This window comes from Danio aesculapii, chromosome 13 (assembly GCF_903798145.1).
Source record: "Danio aesculapii chromosome 13, fDanAes4.1, whole genome shotgun sequence".
Taxonomy (NCBI): Eukaryota; Metazoa; Chordata; class Actinopteri; order Cypriniformes; family Danionidae; genus Danio; species Danio aesculapii.
In genome coordinates this window covers 45,214,077-45,235,978 of record NC_079447.1, presented here as the reverse complement: position 1 = coordinate 45,235,978, position 21,902 = coordinate 45,214,077, and the positions used below count along the sequence as shown (strand labels likewise).

The 21,902-nt window shown below is 33.6% G+C and overlaps 1 protein-coding gene across 1 annotated transcript in view; it reads left to right on the top strand.

The window, feature by feature from the left end:
- LOC130239988 (uncharacterized) overlaps positions 1-21,902 on the top strand; it is a 45,248-nt gene that overhangs the window by 11,920 nt on the left and 11,426 nt on the right. Inside the window, exons 14-32 of the mRNA XM_056471395.1 lie at positions 1,488-1,601; positions 2,348-2,520; positions 2,704-2,846; positions 2,929-3,038; positions 3,240-3,372; positions 3,935-4,051; positions 4,447-4,546; positions 4,664-4,810; positions 7,304-7,366; positions 7,552-7,673; positions 7,762-7,919; positions 8,392-8,479; positions 10,382-10,444; positions 11,425-12,077; positions 12,642-12,745; positions 14,971-15,114; positions 16,096-16,257; positions 16,343-16,435; positions 19,526-19,675. Of these exons, the coding sequence (XP_056327370.1) occupies positions 1,488-1,601; positions 2,348-2,520; positions 2,704-2,846; positions 2,929-3,038; positions 3,240-3,372; positions 3,935-4,051; positions 4,447-4,546; positions 4,664-4,810; positions 7,304-7,366; positions 7,552-7,673; positions 7,762-7,919; positions 8,392-8,479; positions 10,382-10,444; positions 11,425-12,077; positions 12,642-12,745; positions 14,971-15,114; positions 16,096-16,257; positions 16,343-16,435; positions 19,526-19,675 (2,837 nt within the window). The remainder of the gene's footprint in view (positions 1-1,487; positions 1,602-2,347; positions 2,521-2,703; positions 2,847-2,928; positions 3,039-3,239; positions 3,373-3,934; positions 4,052-4,446; positions 4,547-4,663; positions 4,811-7,303; positions 7,367-7,551; positions 7,674-7,761; positions 7,920-8,391; positions 8,480-10,381; positions 10,445-11,424; positions 12,078-12,641; positions 12,746-14,970; positions 15,115-16,095; positions 16,258-16,342; positions 16,436-19,525; positions 19,676-21,902) is intronic.

Genomic DNA, 21,902 nt, shown 5'->3' with positions numbered 1-21,902 from the left:
TTGTCAGTGATGTATCCTGGGTTCACTGGGTGTTTCAGGTCTTGACACTCTTGTCCAGATGACCTCTGTAAGCAAGTGCGGTCCAAAATTTGCATTCAGATGATTAGGGATGAATCTATTAATTGGCTGGTCTTTTGGCCTATTGCAGTGAGTTCGTATTGTTCTACCTATTGAAAGCGTTACTCTTCAATGTGCACTAAAACAGACGGAAAATGAAAAGTTGCTATTTTCTAAGCTGATATGGCTAGTAGCTGTATTCATTCCAGCGTAATCACTGCGCCTGCTGCAACCATGGTCTGGCAGCAAAGTTCCTTCCTTATTACACCAGAATGAGAGTATAGTTCCTAGCCATATTAGCTTTAAATATAGTGTTAAAGATGTTAAAAATGTTTAAGATAACATTCTTTATCCTCATGCTGCAGATGGTCTGTTTAACTAAAAGCCTTCAGTTTTTCCACTTACAAAATCCTCGATGTTAAGATCAAATGCGTCACTTTCTAATAAACGAATTACTGTTTTATTATTGTATTTATTTATTCATATGTATTAATGTTTTTTTTTTGTCATATTACTGTTTTCAGCAGCCTATAACCGATATATGCTGTATATCTTAAATTAATAGTTGACCCAAAAATGTATTCTGTCACTTGTGTAAAACATATTTGAGTTTCTTTCTTCTTTTAATGTGAACACAAAGTAAACTATTTTGAAAAATGCTACCCATTGAATTCCATAGCTATTTTACCCTAAAAAGGAAATCAGAATTCCTCAAAATACAGTATATACAGTTGAAGTCAGATTTATTAGCCCCCCTGTTTTTTTCCCCACTTTCTGTTTAACAGAGAGAAGATTTTTTAAACACATTTCTAAACATAATAGTTTTAATAACTCATTTCTAATAACTGATTTATTTTATCTTTGCCATGATGACAGTAAATAATATTTTACTAGGTATTTTTCAAGACACTTCTACACAGCTTAAAGTGACATTTAAAGGCTTAACTAGGTTAATTAGGTTAACTAGGCAGGTTATGGTAATTAGGCAAGTTATTGTATAATGATGGCTGGTTCTGTAGACTATTGAAAAAATATATAGCTTAAAGGGGCTAATAATTTTGACCTTAAAATGGCTTTTAAAAAATTAAAAACTGCTTTTATTCTAGCTGAAATAAAACAAATAAGACTTTCTCCATAAGAAAAAATATTATCAGACATACTGTGAAAATTTCCTTGCTCTGTTAAACATAATTTGGGAAATATTTAAAAAATAAAAAATATTCATAGGGGGGCTAATAATTCTGACTTCTACTGTATATGTTTATTAAAACTCATTACAACCATGAAACCACACGAAGGAGAGTAAATGATTATAGAATTTTTATTATTGGTTGAACTATCCCTTTAACATCTCAAAAAAATAGAGTTTCTTAAAGTTTTGAAATGTTTTGATTGATATTTGCTGTCTGTTTTTGTTCTTGCTTGTGAAGGACTGTTCACTGAAGACTGGGGTGCCTTTTACTTTGTATTCAAAGTCCTGATTTACATTGTCGCTGCAGTTGACATATTTGTCAACCTTCGCACTGATGTGTTTACAAAAGACGGTAATGTTTTATGTTCATTCTTATTTTTGCAATCAAAGCATTTTTAAGCCAAAAAAAACAAAACTTTTTCTGTAATTCCTATTATTACTGTAATTGCCCATTATGCGTAAAGAGGATGCTTTGAACTTCCGGTCAGCAGCTTGATGCGTATAAACCATAGACTGTAAAAGATATGTACGTAGTATCTGTGGTGTCACCCATAGGTTTCTGAAGAATGCAAAAGTAGCTACAAGAAGGCGTGGCCAACTGTCGCCATTTTGTTTGCACATCATCATACCGACCGAGCGAAACAAGGGCAAAGAGGCGGAGCGTGACCGGAGCTACGGACACCTGCTTGCATTTTGCTTAGAGGGGCTGTGAATGAGAGTGTATGGATGTTTCCCAGTGATGGGTTGCAGCTGTAAGGGCATCCTCTGCGTAAAACATATGCTGGATAAGTTGGTGGTTCATTCCGCTGTGGCGACCCAGATTAATAAAGGGACTAAGCTGAAGAGAAAATGAATGAATAAATATTAAAACTAGTCTTTTATCTAGTCCACATGCCAAACAAAAAGCACTGCACCAAACACAATTGTGCATATAGACCATAAATGCTGTTAAACAAGCCTCAGGAAACTGAAGATACAGTCACACCAAACTTTCATCAGACTTTTTCCTACTGGCTTAAGAATGTTCCATGCATGTGGTCAATAGTAATATTAATGAGTGATGCATAAAGCTCACTATGTTTTTTGTTTTGTTTGCAGGACATGTAACAGATTTAGCAGTGATATTTCAAGTCTATCGAAAGTCGTGGAACTTTTACTACGATGTTCTTGCATTGTTACCCTTGGAATTGATTTCTTTTGCCTACGGCGGTACAGAACCCTGGACAGTTTCATGCCTAGTCAGGCTGAACAGACTTCTTTTGATTCGCAGGGTATACTGAATGTTTTTAAATAGTCATTTATTTATTTTAAATTGCTGTAGCGCTAATAATGGAAATGATTCTTGCGGTGCCTTAAAGATGACTTGTAGTCGTGATAATATATTGAATGAATGGGTTAGATTTAGAGATCAGGTGATTTATTGAATTGTGAATTTTTTTAACTTGTGTTTTCAGATCTATCTGTATTTCAGACAAAACGAATGTGACCTGTACAGCAACCTGTACGAGCAACGGATAGCAAAATGCCTCTTTGTCTTTTTTTTCTGTTTGCATTTTTGTGCTGGCGTGCTTTACCTGTCAGCCTGCGACAACAAAAGGTAATAGTACAATTCAATAGTTCAATTATTCCATAAATTAGTAACAGTTCAATGATATTCAAACCTCTTATTTACTTTTAAGTTGTCTAGAGGAATCGTGGGCATGGAATGCTGGACTTAAACCTACTCAGTCCACATTCGAACATTATATAATTACATTGTATTGGACAACTACGACCTTCACAAGTGTTGGTAAGGACTTTATATGCATTTGTATGTTTATAAAAGTGACACTGCATCGAATTGCTTTAAACTCAAAAGTTAGAAAGAAATATTTCATCACCAATTCTCTGACTAAATATTTTAGGTACACTTATCTTCTAAAAGTTTTCCCCCAAGAAGAAAGCAATGTGGACTAAAGCACTAAAACCTGATGCAGTATTTATTTTTCAGGATATGGAGACATTGTACCTGGCTCTTTGATAGAACAGTGTTTGGCAGCGATTGTTGGTCTTATTGGCATGCTGGTTTTGACCTATGTTATTGGCCTGATGTGTGCCACAGTGTCTGACAGAAATGCCAAAAGGTAAGTGTATTTAAAAAACGTTACTAATTTTCAATATATAGGGTGACTTCAGGTCAATTGGGACACTTTTCCTTGGCAATCTCAATGGGAAAAAGTGCCCCAATTGACCTGAATTCACTCAATTCCCAACCCTGTTCCTAGAGGCACACCAGCAGTACATATTTTATGTCTCCCTTATCTGACCCATTAACTTCAGGTTTTGGAGTCTCTTCTAATGTTCTGATGAGTTGATTCAGGTGTGTTTGATTAGGGAGATGTTGAAAAGGTGTACTGTTGGTGTGCCTTCAGGAACAGGGCTGGGAAACACTGCCCTATACAATACATATTCTGAAAAAGCTCATTCAGCATAGTAAAATACACAGTCATTACAGATATTATCAGAATTGAAGTATGTGCAGATAGCTTGAGTTGCTATTCAGAAATTCTGAGTAAATTCTAAAAAATTTAATTTTTCCAGAGCAATAATCTTCTTCCTTTTGTTTAACTGAAAAATGTAATAAAAGAGATGTGCAAATTCATTTTCAGCCATTCAGCAGTATTTCATGCACCTTTTTTTGATCAGGTTGAACTTCCAGAATGTTTTTTCTGAAATGCGTCAATTTATGGAGCGACATGGCGTCGCAGCTTCCCTACAGATAAGAGTCAAAAACTACATGAATCTCCTGTGGACCAAATATCAGTATGTTTTGATCTTGTTTTGTCCATTTGTCCATCCATATTTGCTTTTGTTTCAGAGTTTTGATGTCTAATAACTAGAAAAATCATTGCAATAAATAATACGTATTAGCATATTGGGAAGAGACTGACTAAAGAATGTGTACAGTCACTAGCATCAGTAAAACCAAGAAAAAAAATACATTTTAGTAATCCAACACTAGTATAGTATCTACTATACTATATAATATACTTATCAGTCTATCCATTGTTTTGAATTTTTTTATCAAACTATGTTTAATTAGTTTCAGTCAGGGTGTCAGTGGGGTGTTATAATGTATTAAATTGATAAATCAATTGTTAGGCAGGTACTGTAGATTGCAGTAAATAATTTATTATTATTATTATTATTTTATTCAGAGGTGCGGCTTACCCAGGAGGACCCTTTCTAATGCATGACTTGCCAATTGAACTTAAACACAGTGTCCTCATGGCGGAGAGAGGGGAGCTTCTGTCACAGGTCAGTGTTTTTAAAAATCTTTTGTTTCTTAAATCCATTAACTTTTTATCTTAAATCCAAATAAATTGTAAAAGTTTGCAGAATGATGAGAGCTGGCTCATTAATTACTTTTTACAGATTCCGTTCTTCTCAGAAGCTGAACAGTCATTTGTACAGGACCTTGCTTCAACTTCAGTTATTTACTCATTTCCTGAAGGTGAAATCATCCAGTACAGTAACACTCTCAGCACAGAGCTCTTTTGCATTCTGCAGGGAACATGTCAGGTCAGCATAATGTTTGTTTCATTATAATCTTATATCTAAGAGTAATCTATAATCTTATATCTCAGTTGTAGGCACGTACAGTTGAAGTCAGAAGGATTCGCCCTCCTGTGAATTCCTTTTTTTCTTTTTCAAATATTTCACAAGCAATGTTTAACAGAGCAAGGAATTTTTCACAGTATTTCCGCCAATATTTTTTCTTGTGGAGAAATTGCCACAGTCTTATTTGTTTTATTTAGGCTAGAATAAAAGCAGTTTTTAATAATTTTTTAACCATTTTAAGGTCAATATTATTAGCCCCCTTAAGTAGGGCTGTGACGGTCACCGTGACAACCGCGTCATCGCAGTGGTCAGTTGCCACCATGGTTGTCCATGCCACCAGCAGTAGTAAGTGACGTCCATAGATATTTACATTAGGTGTCGCCTACCCTGTTGTGCTAAATGGGCAAACACGTCGAATCTGTTAGTGGTAAGGGAGGAACATTTTCGGCAGTTAATATTGTCCTCACCACTTTAAAGAATAAATGAATAAATAAAATACCTTGTGGAAAGGATGCAATAAAGGAAAAGCTCTTAATCATTCTTCATAATCTGATTCGAATATGCAATAAACCTATATTGCGCTGACAAGAACAAGCTCTAAAACCTAAAGCTGTAGAGGAAAAAAAGAATACATTTTGATTTACAGTTGATTCTGAATGAATCACCTTCATTTATTTATGTCTACGGATTTTAATATGGGTAGGTCCAGTGCCCAGTTGCGTAATTTTCCCTTAAGTATAACACTAAAGAGTTTATTTCCCCATACCTAATAGATTATTTTAAGGGTGTTTTGCATATAATCCCTTAAACAGTTTTCTTACAGTTAGATAAGGGTAAACCGTTAAATATTTACGAGTCTAAAGAGAGAGGAGTTATTAATATATTATTATAATATATTTATAATTATTAATTAATTATTATAAACACGAACTGTGTTCTTATGATAAATGCCGTCACAGTAGTGTGTCTGCGATCTTTTTTCGTTGAAGAACACATAATCCATATTATCGCCATCTCCCCAGCCAGGTTTTTTTTTTCACCTACAGTTTGCGCTTTTGTTTCTTCTCACTACAAACAATAAAGAATTTCAGGCCCGACGCCAGGAAGTCATAACTGAGGAGGCGTTTTAATCATATAACCGGTAAATAAATATAGTTGAGTCAGCATAACTGAGTCATCAGGCTTCATCAATTTGTTATCATCTAATGTCATTTTTATAAAATAGTAGTTACATTTTAAGACATTATAGCAAAACAAAGAGTCTGTCTACCTACTTAAAAAACAAAAAGAAATTCACAGTTATTACATTGAAAATTTGTTACATTTTGCCATGGATAACACGCAACTCAATAGGCATAACTTTTATTTTAGTTTTAAAGGTAAAAATAAAAATTAATGTTAGGCTATCATAAGTGGGGCTATTTTGTCATTTTATTTATTTATTTAGCCTATTTTAATAACTTGTTTTCAGGTTACATTTTCATTTTTAGGGCCATAAGCTTACAAGTCAATAAAATCGACATGCTAACTGTATTTTAGCTGTTAAAATAGGCCTACAGTATATTTTCTGGTGTTTAATTTTGCTTGAGCAAATAGCAGTATAGCCTAAATTGCTAATTTTTAAAAGATTATCAGTTAGCCTACCTGCAGGGCACATGAGTGGTTGATTTGCGGCAAATCCACTTACTTACCACTATATACCTATTTCATTTATGACACTGTATCAGGCCGATCATCTTTTTACCCAAAAGGCATTTTTAAGTGTTCGATCTTGAGACTGCTTGAGACATAATGGGATGTTTCTTTTCACAACTGTAAAAGTGTGCTTCAGCGATTTGAAAATGAAAGCAAACTTTCAAAAGGGTCCTCATTCATTTATTAATTTTCTTTTCAGTTTAGTTCCTTTATTAATCTGGGGTCGCCACATTGAAATAAACCAGCAACTTATCCAGCATATGTTTTACATAGCGGATGCCCTTCCAGCTGCAGCCCATCACTGGGAAACATCCATACACTCTCATTCACACACATACACTACGGACAATTAAGCTTACCCAATTCACCTATACTGCATGTCTTTCGACTTGGCGAAACCGGAGCACCCAGACGAAACCCACGCAAACACGGGGAGAACATGCAAACTCCACACAGAAATGCCAACTAAGGGTAAAAATCCTGACTTCAACTGTTTTAAATGTAAAGTCTCCCATTACACTTGTTTTCAAGATGACCTAGCATATGATGGGTAATGTGGCTTTTTATAAATGTACAACTTGGAATTAAAAAAAAATAAGGTGATGTACATGCTTTATTGATATTATTGAAACAAATATTTCTGTTCTGCAACACTTTATAAGCACCTGGGAAGAACTCAAGATAACCTAGCGATTTGATAATAGTTTTTTTTTTTATCGTTATCGCTGTTGATTAATCAATTGTGCTTCTATTGTTTAGATTTTGAAAGACGACCTTTCAGAAGTTGTTGGACATTATTATAAGGGAATGTTTTTTGGAGAGGTAATGTTTCTGTTATTCTCTATCAATCACTTGCATTGCATCAGGGGCTAATACTATAGGAAGTTTTTAATTGTTAAATGGCATTTCAGCCAGTGTCTCAACATGTATATAAGTCTGTCACTGTCAGGTTTCTGGTTTGAATAGCCCAGCTTATACATAATTTAAATGGTTATTTTTTCTTGCAGGCCGGTTTTTTGTTTGGCAAACCAGCCACACTGACTGTACGTGCTATGACATGCTGTAAAATTGTAGTTATTGATTTTGACAAGGTCAAAGTACTTCTTGAGAAACATCCCCGGCTTAAAAGGTATTCTTCATAAACGAAGAAGAAACAAATGACAAGTTAGATAGATATTTCTATATAGCTAAAAATATGTTTGCATTGTCAATCCTAGCCAAATTAAGCATTCCTGTGCGAATCCACAACGCTACACGACATTGGTGGATGATGCAAAGAAGCTACAGGAAAGGCAAAGCGACGTCCAAGACTCACCAACACACAGCGCGTCAATGAGATTTCAAGGCAGTAGAAATTCCAGCAATTCAAAATGCTGTGAGTATTTCGTTCCAGTAATTGACACTGCGTCAATTGTGAACTGTACCATGGAATTGTCTAGCATACCACACGTGAAAGATTTTAAAATATTTTTAGATTGATCTCTGATTAATAAAAAAGATGAAACAAAAGTTGTATTTTTAAGATAATAGTAATAAACTATTTTGCAGAGAAAAAATGTAAATCAATTTATCTTAAACCTATTTCAATTCAATTTGGCAGATGTTAATGTTCAATAAAATGAACAATCCTCTTTTGCAGAATAGTTTTGTTTTAATTTTAGACCATCTTGATTATTTTCTGCAATCTGTGTTTCATTCACAAACCTATTGAAGTTCTCTATCTCCAAACTATTGAGTTTGAATTAATGTCTTTTTCATTTAGCATGATGCATATTTGTGATGGTTTTGGTGTAAAAAAGACTGCAAGGAACCAGCTACTGAGAAATTAAATATGGATATATTTCTAGGTGTGGAGAAGTTCGGTAACATTCTAATGTATGCTGGATCAGAAGAAGAAATGACCCGTATGCAAGACGTCAGTCAACGAAGGCCAAGGTAAGCATGTTTAGTATGGTTATTAATGTAAACTGAGGATTAGCAAATTTGATCTGAACAAGAGGATTTCAATTCATCCCTCAAACCTTATTTGAGTTTGACAACCCTGATTTAAAGGAATTAATGAATTAAGGTATTTAAGTAAAGGAACTAAAAAAGTTGAAGCAAAAGTTTGATGAGTTTGTAACCCTTGATTTTAATTTTGGTAATTTAACATTTCTATTTACTACAAATTTCTAGTATTACATTTAGTTACACCTTACTCTGTACTCTTTTGACCTGTAAATCACCTAGAGCTATTTTGACTATCTAGGCGCAAATCCAAAGTGCATGGTGCAATAGCATTAAGGGCGTGTCAGAATCCACTTTTGCTATTTTAAGGATGGCAAAATCCACTTTGCGCTGTGGCGCATGGTCTAACAGGGTTGAGCTTATTCTCCTAATGAGTTATGGGTGTGTTTTGAGAATAAACCAATCAGAGTCTTATCTCCCTTTCCCTTTAAGAGTCAGTTGCGTTGAGCCATGGCACAATTGTTATTTACATGGTGGACTTTGTAAGTGGAAAAACTGAAGGTTTCACTATCGAGAAACCGACCATCTGCAGTGCGAAAATGAGAGAATGAGCCTCCTCATTCTTTACTTTCACTTTCACTCTCTTTCGTAGATAAGGAAACGTATTGTACACACAGACATCCAGTAGCCTACATAATTAATTTAAGTGCAAAGATTTGTATCAAAACTATTTCTAAATTCAGTTCTAATTTCCAGCAAACGAATAAATGAACAGTAATAACGAAGTGTGGTCAAAAAATAGTTTGAGCCCCAAAAAAATTATATCCAAATACACATGCAATGCCCCATATGGTCCAAAACCTGACAGGTGGGCAAATCTAAGCTTGTTTTTAATAAAACAAATATAAATATACATATAATAAATACTACTACTAATTATAATAACATTATACAAAAGCTAATTGTCATGAAAAAACTGAAAACACCCCCGAGATGAAGGAGGCATGGAGGTAGTGGTTTTATATTTATGTAGAAAATAATAATTTTTGCAATATTTTATTCCTTTAATTCTTTTTCATTTGTAAAGATATTTGCGTATTGTTGTACATCCTGTGTGTATTAAGCAATGTGTAAGAGAGGTGCACAACATACTTCAGTTTCAAATGCTCTCTAGTATCTGACATGCCCCATCCCCAACATGACACTTCTCATTTGCTACACATTTGACGCGCTTGAGCTTAACCACTCTCACTGGCAGAGCTGTGATAAAAACAAAACACTATTGGCTGTTTTTTAAAAGGGGAGGACCTACTGTGAGTCCTGCCCCCTCTTTTCATTTTTTAGGTGATATTACGTCAAACATTGAATAAAAAATGCACATTTCAAAGCAGTTCACATGATTTCACAGGAGTCCATGCTGTAAAATGTTTACTAATATTTGTGTATAATCACAGTGCAAGCGACTTGTGATTATTGTGGCCAATTTTTAGCTGCTGTGACACAAGCGCAACAATCAATCTTGCCTAATGTCTCACGCATATTAAAATCACTGTTTATGATGACTTGTGAGTGTTTCTTGCTGTTCATGTTCATACGGTTTTGAGTTTATGTTTTCATAAGAGTAGTGTGTCCATAGAAACAATATATTTTAACGACAAACTTCGATGTCGTAAACATTTAACGGTTTACCTTATCTAACTGTAAGAAAACGGTTTAAGGGATTATATGCAAAACACTCTTAAATTATTCTATTAGGTATAATGAAATAAACTCTTTAGTGTTATACTTAAGGGAAAATTATGCAACCGGGCACTGGACCTACCCATATTAAAATCTGTAGACATAAATAAATGAATGTAAATCAAAATGTATTCTTTTTTCCCTCTACAGCACAGTTATGGGGCGTGCTGTATATTTCTTCTTGAGGATATTTCAGTCTGTTTTCTTAATGAGGTAAATATTTTAACAATATATTAACAGTGTTAAAACTGTCCCTGTGCAAATTATGACCACATCTGGGAGGAATCGAATAAAATGTAATCTGTTTTATTTTGCTTTGAATTTTTAATGTGCAACAGTTTTGTTAACCATATAATTTGAACGTTTGCAAATTAAGCACTAGGCTTGGGCCGTATCCAAATTTTGATACCGTCAAACCTCCTTTCTATTTTACCTCGGTATCCGGTATTACTGTGGATAATAAAAAAATGTATGATGTAAAGCTCAGACAGCTTCACCAAACTGTTGGCTTGTGACTAAACCATTCAGAAACTGAATACCGTATATGCGACCCTAGGTTCGCGGTCACCTGTTTGTCTTGTTCGTATTAGTGATCTGTGCGGGACACACACACACACATACATAGACAGCACCATGCCAGCAACGGACGCACAGCATCATGCTCTCTCTCATTCACACACATACACACACACACATAAACGGCATCCACACGGCTCGCTTGGGAGCGATATTGTTAGAGTGCCCGCTCCTGTTCAAATTACACCGCAAGAAATCTGGTCGGGTCCCGCTGTACAGCAGCAGGAATGCAGACCTCTAGTTCATATTTACCACATCTCCCTTCTCGTTCGGTCGAAACCCGAAATATGTTGTGTTCTTTTTCGAGACCAGGTCACTTGGTGCGCAACTCGCCATCTTACCTCACTTCTCGCTCTCTCCTCCACACTGTCCCGTGATGCCAATCACGCATACACATTTTTAGGCATTAAATAAATCATATTTAATACTTGTCTTCTATATAAGTGCATTGTTTTTTATGACGGTATATTGGTATTGAAACTGACACCGTTGCTATTTTTAGATCCCGCGGGATACCATATTACCGTATTACCGCCCAAGCCTATTAAGCACCATCATTTTATAAGGATCCTGAACATTCATTCCTAAAATGTGATTATTTTTTAATTTTATTACAGGAGTGCGATTTTGCCGTGGTGTCCATGGTATGTCAAATGGGAAGTTTTCCGAAGCATTATAGCCGTTGCTGTCAGCATCGCTTCTTCCTTGCTTTTTGCATTTTTACACTTCCAAATGGAGCTGTGGATCGTTTGTTACATACTTGGATTGTTTTGTTGGGTGGACATGTACATCCGCATGCACGTTGCTTTCTATAAAGACAACGATCTCAAAGTTGACACCCTGGAAACAGCATGTCATTACTTCAAAACCGGGTTCCTTCTGGATTTCATAACCTGCTTTCCCTGGGAACTTGTGTGTTGGATTGTGATTCCACCGTTCAGTGAGAATGGATTTCTTGTCAGCAATGAATTTCTGCATTTTTATGCATACCTGAGGATCCCACATATTTTGCAGTTATATCGCCTTCCTTTACTGATTTCATACCTGGAGGCTGACATTGCTGCAGCCACGAACACCATCACTTCTTTTAAGTTGTTCTTATATTCTACTCTTGTTCTGAACTTTTGCACTTGCATTCTCTTTGCAAGTTCATGCCCTGCAATAGGCCTTTATGAGAACACAACTAATTATTTTCTTCCAGAGATTAAGCACAACTGTACACCACTGTCATGGGTGACACACTTGGATACAATGTTTAATATTGACTTTGGTATGTATTGTCCTTCAGAGCTTTGACTATTAAATATACAGTTGAAGTCAAAATTATTTGCCCTCCTCTGAATTTTTTGTCTTTTACAAATATTTCCCAAATGATGTTTAACAGAGCAAGGGAATTTTCACAGTATGTCTGATAATATTTTTTCTTCTGGAGAAAGTCTTATTTGTCTTAATAAGGCTAGAATAAAAGCAGTTTTTAATTTTTTAAGAACCATTTTATGTTTAGAAATGTGTTGAAGAAATCTCTCCGTTAAACAGAAATTGGGGGGAAAATAAACAGGGGGGCTAATAATTCTGACTTCAAATATATATATATATATATATATATATATATATATATATATATATATATATATATATATATATATATATATATATATATATATATAGATAGATAGATAGATAGATAGATAGATAGATAGATAGATAGATAGATAGATAGATAGATAGATAGATAGATAGATAGATATATATATATATATATATATATATATATATATATATACATACATACAGTATGTAAATGAATAATATGTTTTTTTATATGTCCTTTCAGACACTGCTACTTTCCAGCAGGTGTATTTAATGAGCCTTTACTTTGCAACTTCAACATTGTGTACTGTTGGATTTGGAGACATTCATCCATCTATAAGTGCATCAGTAAGTATTAAATGTTTATCATTTGAGATTAATTTCACTAAAAATGTGTCTAAAACCCTGAGAACCATAATTTAGAAAAATTATTGTTTACATTTGATTATTTAAAAAAAAAAAAGAATAAGGAACAAATTTTTAGGTTTCTTAAATAAAATAATTCATCCCTCTCTCAAACCCATTTTTTTCTTTCTTGTTTACTTTATGGTAGTTGAAATAAGTTGTAGTTCATTATAAAAATGTGATCGTTTATTAATTGAAAAGCCACATGATAGATTCTTTTTTTAATTTGGGATGAAGTAGGAAACTGGAATATCACATAAAAGATTTGCATATAAAGTAGTGATTAGTAAAAAAGAACAAAATTGCCACTTTCTAAAAACCTGGTGCAACCTGGTATCAAAAGAAAAACTGAATTTGCTGTGGTAGTAGAAGCCTTTGTGGACCTTTTTTTTTAAAAACTCACCGAATTGCAAAGAACACACAGTGGTTTTGGACATGTGAGCTTTTTGGGAGCGTGAACGCTCAAAGCAGTTCTGGAGGTAACGATAATATAATGACACTGGAAAACTGTGATGACAGTCACACTATGGTTGAAGCATTTTAGAATGACCAAAACAAACTTTCAGATGTTTAACATTGTGGTAACTCTGCTGGTTTGTCCATTTATGTTGTCCATTGCACCCATTTTTAGCATTATATGAGCTTTTATACTGGAATTTACTGGAATTCATTCTGTAAATTATTATTTTTTTCTTACTGCATAAGTTTATCCTTCTCAGTTTTGCACATATGTTTTTATTTTTACATTTTCCTAATTATTTTGATCAAAATGCACATAAAAATAAGAAGATGGAACTGTAGCTCATGACATGTTCTTGGCAGGTTTTCTAATATTCTACATTTTAGTTAATGCTGGACGATTCATTGAAAAGTAAATCAAAATCAACATTCAGAACCTATAATCACATATACACTATAATTACATTTTTCTATGTCGATTTTTTTCTATTACCTTGCTATCACGTGTGAAGTCATGTGATCCAGGCTGATTTATACACCGACGCCGGCCGTGCAACTCTGTACAAGAAAATATGTACTAATCACAAGCTTTGTGATTGGTCGGTTTGGTAGCTGTGATGAGCATGGTCAAGCCCGTTGGAGCGAGTATTTACAAGTGTCAAGTCTTGTGAAGGAGCTCCAGATGGAAAGTTTTGTTTTGTGTTTACCTTACAATTAAAGTTGTTGCACGTCCAGCGCTTCCTGCCACTGAATGAGCTTGTTTTAGCTTCTTGTACACAAAGTTAGCATTCAGAAAAATAAAACCCCAGCAAAGAAACTCAACACATAGGAACATAAAAACCTACAGTCAGCTAGCGTTCTTGAAGTGTTATTGCAGAACAACACAAACGAAAAAAGAAAAATAAATGCACGTGGGTCACTGCGATCACTCGACGCAGATGTATAGATCAGCCTTTAAATGCTGAGGCTGATTTATACTTTTGCGCCGCTTTTCAGCCACATCTGAACTCTGGTCAAGTACGACGATGGACCCATTCTTGAGCCTTACTTTGCACTACATTAGTGATGACTGAAAGATGGCATATTTTCCATTACATTAAAATATTTGTTTTCAGAAGATGCAAGAAATGCACTGTTTAGACTATTATTTACAGCATATGCAGGAGTTATTTTATTTAGAAGAGATGCTGCTTATTTTCTACTTTTAATATGAAAAACATTAAAAATTATTTATTTTTAAATAAATAAATAATATAAAAAGTTATTTATTTTCAATTTTCATCAGAAAAAAAGTGGCTGTTGGTTTGAGACAATGTTTTAATTTCAGTTGTTTAATTTCAGTTGATGTTCAATGAATAATCATAGATAGTGTGTTTCCTTCAATTATTTTAAAATCAAGTAATGCACCCTTCATTTAGAAGTCTCTCACTTTTAATATGTTAGCACATTTTCTGTACAAAACTTGTCAGTAAACTATAAAAGCAAAAAAACAAATGCAATACATAAAATAATCGTTCATTAATCATAATCGAGTTAAAATGTTCAGCTAATCAAGATTTTGATTTTAGGGCAAATCGCCCAGCCCTTCTTGTAGTGCATGAATATATAGCTTTTAATGTTAAATGAGTTCTTTTTTAATCATTTTATACCATTTTCATTGAACTCATTTACTGATTTTGTGTTTTGCACTTGCTTGTGCGATCTTTCAGAGAGCAGGCCTGGTTTTCATCATGCTTATAGGGGTGATGTTTGTAGGCTGGTTATCAGGCAGTGTTACTGGTATGCTGGCTAACACAGATGCCTTGAGAGCTGCTTACACAGAGAAGGCCGAGAGCATGAAACTATTCCTGAAGGTATTTCATAAAAATTATAAGTTCGTAATAATACATAATTCATGCATTATTTATATACCCCCCATATATATATATATATATATATATATATATATATATATATATATATATATATATATATATATATATATATATATATATATATATATATATATATATATATTCACATTATATATATATATTCACATTATATATATATATTCACATTATATATATATATATATATATATATATATATATATATATATATATATATATATATATATATATATATATATATATATATATATATATTATTCACATCATTTATTTTGACACTCTTTTTACTGGTTTGCTTTTACTTTCAAATGTATGCACTTTTGTGGCATGGTGGCTCATTGGCTAGCATTGTCGCCTCACAGTAAGAAGGTTGCTGGTTTGAGTCCTAGCTGTACCAGGAGGCATTTCTATGTGGAGTTTGCATGTTCTCCCCATGTTGGCGTGGGTTTCCTCAGGTGGTCCGGTTTCCCCCAAAGTCCAAAAAAATGCGCTATAAATGAATTGAATAAACTAAAATGGCCGTAGTGTATGAGTGTGTGTGTGAATGAGTGTGTATGGATGTTTCCCAATACTGGGTTGCGACTAGAAGGGCATCTGCTGCGTAAAACATATGCTTGAATAGTTGGCAGTTCATTCCGCTTTGGCAACCTCTGAAATAGAGAGGAAGCCGAAGGAAAATTAATGAATGGTATATGCACTTTTACAGGTGTGATATTTCATAACATACTCCCATTAATCTGTGGGTAGGCCACCATTGATTTTTTTTAGCATTTTGGTTTTTACTGTGATCAGGCTCACAGATGATCTGTTTATTAAACAACTCAATATAGCCTCAGAGTGAGATATGATTTGATTCTGATATTGTGATTCTGATATTATTTTTAGTGATTATGATATTGGTATTCATATGATACTAACTTTTTTTCTCCTTTTTTTTTAAAGAGCCACAGATTAACTGGGGCTTTATATAACCAGGTAATCGGATTCTACAAATTCCGATGGATGTGCACAAGAGGATTCGATCAGGATAAACTTTCTGAATATTTGCCCTCTTCACTCGTCAGTGATTTATCAACAGTTCTTTATGCTGATTTTATAGCCAAGGTCAGATATAGTCTTTATATTACCCATTTTAAAAAGACTGTTGAATGGCACCTTAATTATGTATAATATATAATATGTTTTGTAGGTGTTTGGTCTTAACATCCAGAGGACTACAACACAAGAATCTGAGATAAACCTCCTGTCTACTGTGGAAATCACCAAAGCAGGGAAACTCAGTGTAATGAATGATAAGCTTCTTAGATCTTTCTTAAACTTTTCAATGCAGCATGACACGATTGTTTTTTTGTAGTTTCAGGTATTATTTTCATGTCCTGTGCCATGTTATTTAAATAGCAAATGCATTCACGCTCAATTTTGTGATGGTCTGAAATGGAGGTGTGTTAAGGCGCATTATTGACATGTTGCTATATTGAGGAAATTGAAATACTGCCTTTGATAAAATCTTGTCTAAGACAGGGTTCATACGGTCATGGAAAACCTGGAATTTTGACATGGCATGTTCCAGGTCTGGAAAAGTTTTGGAATAGTCAAGGAAATTAGTTTAACAAATATCTGTATACTTGAATTAGGGCTGCGGGATGTTGAAAATATCTGACATTATTTGGATTGATTGGGGGGATTTTGTAGAGGAGTGAATCTCAAATGATATAAAACAAGTAAATTACAAGCATAGATAAATAAAATATAGTAAAAGAAAAAAGTGAATTATAGTTTTCAAGTATTCACTATGCTGGTACAGATATTAAATAATCAACACTGCATAGTTGTATATTATTTAATCTTTATTAAAGTTACTAAAAAATTTCTTGTGGCCGGATGTTTTAAATTTTGAAAAATTTAAATGTTATCACAATCACAGGCCTTAAAGGGACAGTTTACTCAAAGATTAAAATGTATTCACTAATTACTTCACTTGTTTCAATGCTATAGGAGTTATATTCAAAAATGTTATTCTTTTTGTGTTCATTTTAAAAAAGAAAACTCATAAATGTTTGAAACAAGTGAAGGGTGTAATGAAAATGGTAAGTATTTTTTGGGTGAACTATCTCTTTAAAAATGCATGCAGATGATAAACTTTTACTCCATTATGATTAAATTCTATATTAAACTATAATCCCAACATTGCATATCCTGTGATGTGACTATTGCGGATGCACACATTGCGATATCGATGCTGAAACGATATATTGTGCAGCACTAACTTGAATATAGCTTAGTTGTCTTTAGTTATTTTCTGTCATTGGCCAAAAACATGCTTTTACAATATTAGTGCTGTGTAAGCATTATCAAAATCAATTTTACATCGATATAAAAACAAATTTAAACAGAATAGATTGTTGCGTGTTTTATCATATGCTGTAATAAATTTAAACATCATTGTTTTTCTTATTATTTACCATGTATATGTAGACATTACATAAAACATTACGTCATGAAAATGTACTTGAAAATTCTGGAAAAGTCTTGGAAAAGTCATGGAGTTTTAGTTGTAAAAATGTGTATGAACCCTGCTAAGAGAGCATTAGTTATATCTGCCTATAGGCGGTGCACATACACATTGCTAATTACACACACAGACATGTGCAGCAACACATACACGTTTAAATTTAAAAGATTATTATTGTCTACATTAAAAAAAAAAAAAAAAAAAACGCTTAGTGTATTTGGACTTGGCATGGGCCGGTATAAGATTCTAACGGTATGATAACCTTGGATAAAAATATCAAGGTTTCATGGTATTGTGATCACTACTCTAAAATATATTCTTTTTAAATGTCTGGGTAAAAACAGGGCTTCTGCAGGTTTCATCACATCAAATTTAAGACTTTTAAAGACCAATATAAATGAAATTTCAGACTTTCACATGGCAAAACGCTAATAATTTTCAGTAATACCCAGTGGATTTTTTTTACATGTCCCATTAAAATTAAAACTCAGTCATTTCTTAGCCACATATTTTAAATAATGAGTCAAAACAAGCAAACTCTAGTTTAGTTAGTTTTAAACAAATGAACTCTAGTTAATAAACTTAAACAAATGTTATTGTAAGGATGTAAGGAAAACAATTAAACCATACTGCTAAATAGTTTCTTTAGATGGATTTGTTGATTTTATCGATTGACCATAGCTTTACATGGACAATTTGTGAAAATTAAGACCTATTTAAAAGTATTTAAGACCCACAACAGCATATTTCAGTGAATTTAATACTTTTTAAGGGCTTAAATTTAGTTTTGGTGGCGGTTCATTCTGCTGTAGTGACCCCAGATTAACAAAGGGACTAAGCCGAAAAGAAAATGAATGAATGAATGAATGAATTTAGTTTTGGAAATTTAAGACATTTTAAGACTTTTTAAGACCCCCTGGACACCCTGAAAAAACTAAAACATTTTTCCTCTTTGAACACAATATATTTAATTTTGAAAAACATTTATACTATTTTGGAACAGTAAACCTGTCAGGCTGAATAATGAAAATGAATCATTGACTTCTGCTGTATTCATTTGTTTCAAAAACACAGATTTCTTTACAATTTAAAATGGCATCTTTGGATATCTTTTCTGCTGGAGATAAAAACAAAACAAAAAAAAGTAAATAAAAAATCTTACATATACTTTAGAAACGGTATAGCAGAAAATTTTGGCGGTTTTAAAACCTTGACTTTTTCAAACCGTGGTATACCTTGAAAACGGTTATTATCCCACGCCTAATTTGGACCTCAATTGCACCTGCTTTGTGCACTTTAGACCATGCAATGGGCTATATGCACACAGACTTTTAATTTTCAGTCAGACACCCCAAGCACTTTCAATGAACTGTCTTGCCATTACAAAATCTCCACCATTTTGATTTCTTTAAATCTGATTTCTTTAGACCTGATTTCTTTAAAAATCAGTGGTCCTCACTGCCTTAATCGATATAAAGTATGTCGCAGAAAAAGCACTGCTTTAAATTCCAATTTTCCCTGCCATGTGTTAGAAATATGGAAATTTATTTGACCCCAGTACTTTTAATGGAGTTTCTGCGCTAGCCCGCTGCTACTGACGGCACTTCTGTTTACACAGTCTTTCATCTCATTTTACGCTTGAACAACTAAATGGATGCTTAAGTCTACTTAACTGATTGTATTTGCATTGAAAATAGTCACATTAACCTTTCACCGGGAGTTTATCATTGGCTGAAAAACACTAGCTGTGCATATAGTCCATTAGATTGTTAAAATAAAGCCCTAAATATGTTATAACTGATATGTAATCATAATCAATCATTATATGTCATAATTAGACTCGCAATGTGTATTTTGTAGTTACCAGTTTTTGAGATGACATTACCAAAGACGTGGCTGGAGCAGTTAGAAAATGACGGATGCTTCATTCGCTTGCTAGCGGGAGGAGTTTCACAATGCCTGTACCGAGCCAGTGATATCATATACAAGAAAGGAGACTGTGGATCAGAGGTGATTATTATCATTATTATTAGGGGTTTAAGCATGCAGCACTGAGTGAAACTCTATTGTATTTGTTAAGGTTTTTTTCTTGCTATTATTATTCTTGTGCCTTAAATCTGAATGTGCAGCCCAAACCGTTAGGCCTAGAAACAGCCAATGGTGTAGTTGTTTTTTGTTACTAAAAGAGTGCGTTAGTGATGGGCGGGTCCAAAATTGCACAGGGATGCACAACAGCAACACAAATATCTTTAAGTATGAAAAGATTATTATATATGATTATTATATATGGTCATGCTTTAGCCTTGTGCACAAGCAGATTCATTTCCTCACAGGTGAAGGATTCAGTTTTCTGTTTACAAAGTCAGCTATGTAAATAGCGAATCTGTTCTTAGGGAGATCTGCCATCAAAACCAAGTTGTGAATTATTTCAGAAAACCTGAGGTGCGTTTCCCAAAACCATCGTTAGCCAACTAAGGTCGCAAGTTCAGTTGTTACAAATATAGTTTGTTGATTTGCCGTTTCCCAAATCCATTGTTCCAACGAACATTCGCAAACTGCATCGCAAACTTGTACACTTGCAACTACACCTTTGGAGCTGTAGTTAGAAGCATAGTTCCTGGCTGTGTTCTATTCCCACTTATCCCCCCTATGCCCTATTCATTTAGAACATTCTGACATTTAAACTTGGAATGATTAAAAATAAATAAGCATTAAAAACATCACTCTTAGGTGTAATTTGCTTTTAAAGTGTTTTTACAGTTCAGTTTTAGCGATCTTCATGTTTACAATTGTGCTCCCTTCACAGTGCACTTCGAAAACATTGATGTCATTTTGAACTCAGCCTCATGGCGAAAGCTATAGGTGACCTATTATTTAAAAGTGGAATTTATGTTACGTCTTCAAAGCTTGTGAAATAAAAAAAAAACATATCATACGTTAATGCTTTTAATTTATAGTTTAGTATAGGTTATTTATTAAGAAATGTACCTGTACTGTATATGACATGGGCCTGTTGGTTAGAACATTTCTGCAGTGGATTTCATGTGTCAAATTGTAAAAGTAGACTTTTCAAAAAATAAATAAACAATATCCTTCTAAATAATAATCATAATCATTAATATTATTAATATTACTGTTAAAGTGTGATTTTATCCATTTCCTAATAAATAATATTCAATTAAATTTTTTAATAAATAGCCTTGTTATGTATTTTTATATGATTTATACAGTTGAAGTCAGTTTTATTAGCTCCCCAAATTATGTTTACCAGAGCAAGGAAATTTTTACAGTATGATAATATTTTTTTCTTTTGGAGAAAGTCTTATTTGTTTTATTTCTGCTAAAATAAAAGCAGTTTTTAATTTTTTAAAATCCATTTTAAGGTCAAAATTATTAGCCTCTTTAAGCTATTTTTTTCCAATACTCTACAGAACAAACCATCGTTGAACAAGAATTTGTCTAATTACCCTAACCTGCCAAGTTAACCTAATTAACCTAGTTAAGCCTTTAAATGTCGCTTTAAGCTGTATAAAAGTGTCTTAAAAAATCTAGTCAAATATTATTTACTGTCATCATGGCAAAGATAAAATAAATCAGTTATTAGAGATGAGTTATTAAAACTATTATGTTTAAAAAAAGTGTTCAAAAAATCTCTCTGTTAAACAGAAATTGGGGGAAAAAATAAACAGGGGGGCTAATAATTCTGACTTCAACTGTATATGAGATTAGAATACGTGTTTGCTTTTGTAGTGATTTTGTTTTAGAACAGAATATATAATGTTCTCAATAATATTTGTAAAGGAAACACAGGCCCTATATGTGCCATTTACATATATTTCAATTAATATGGTAAACGAGTCCATGCTTTTACCAAAACTAATATATGATTTTATTTTAAATGCGTGTCTGTGTAAAACAATACAATTTGCACAAAGAAATTATGGAGTTCTTCTCTAAAGAATTTGTTACTCCACCCTATTTAGAGCATCATTATGGGCGTTTTAGGTTATAACTAACGTGGTTCAAACGACGGATCTGCGACAGAGAAATACGTGCTTTGGGAAACACTGATCACTACATCGTTCTTTTCCCAAACGTTGCATCATAGTATGATAGTTCAGCCGCGAGTTACGTCATTGTTTGGGAAACACACCCCAGCATGATTGGAGGAGGCATTAATCAGAGGATGATAATGTGTAACATTTAAACAGGTTGCTGTTGTGATCTCTTTTCACTT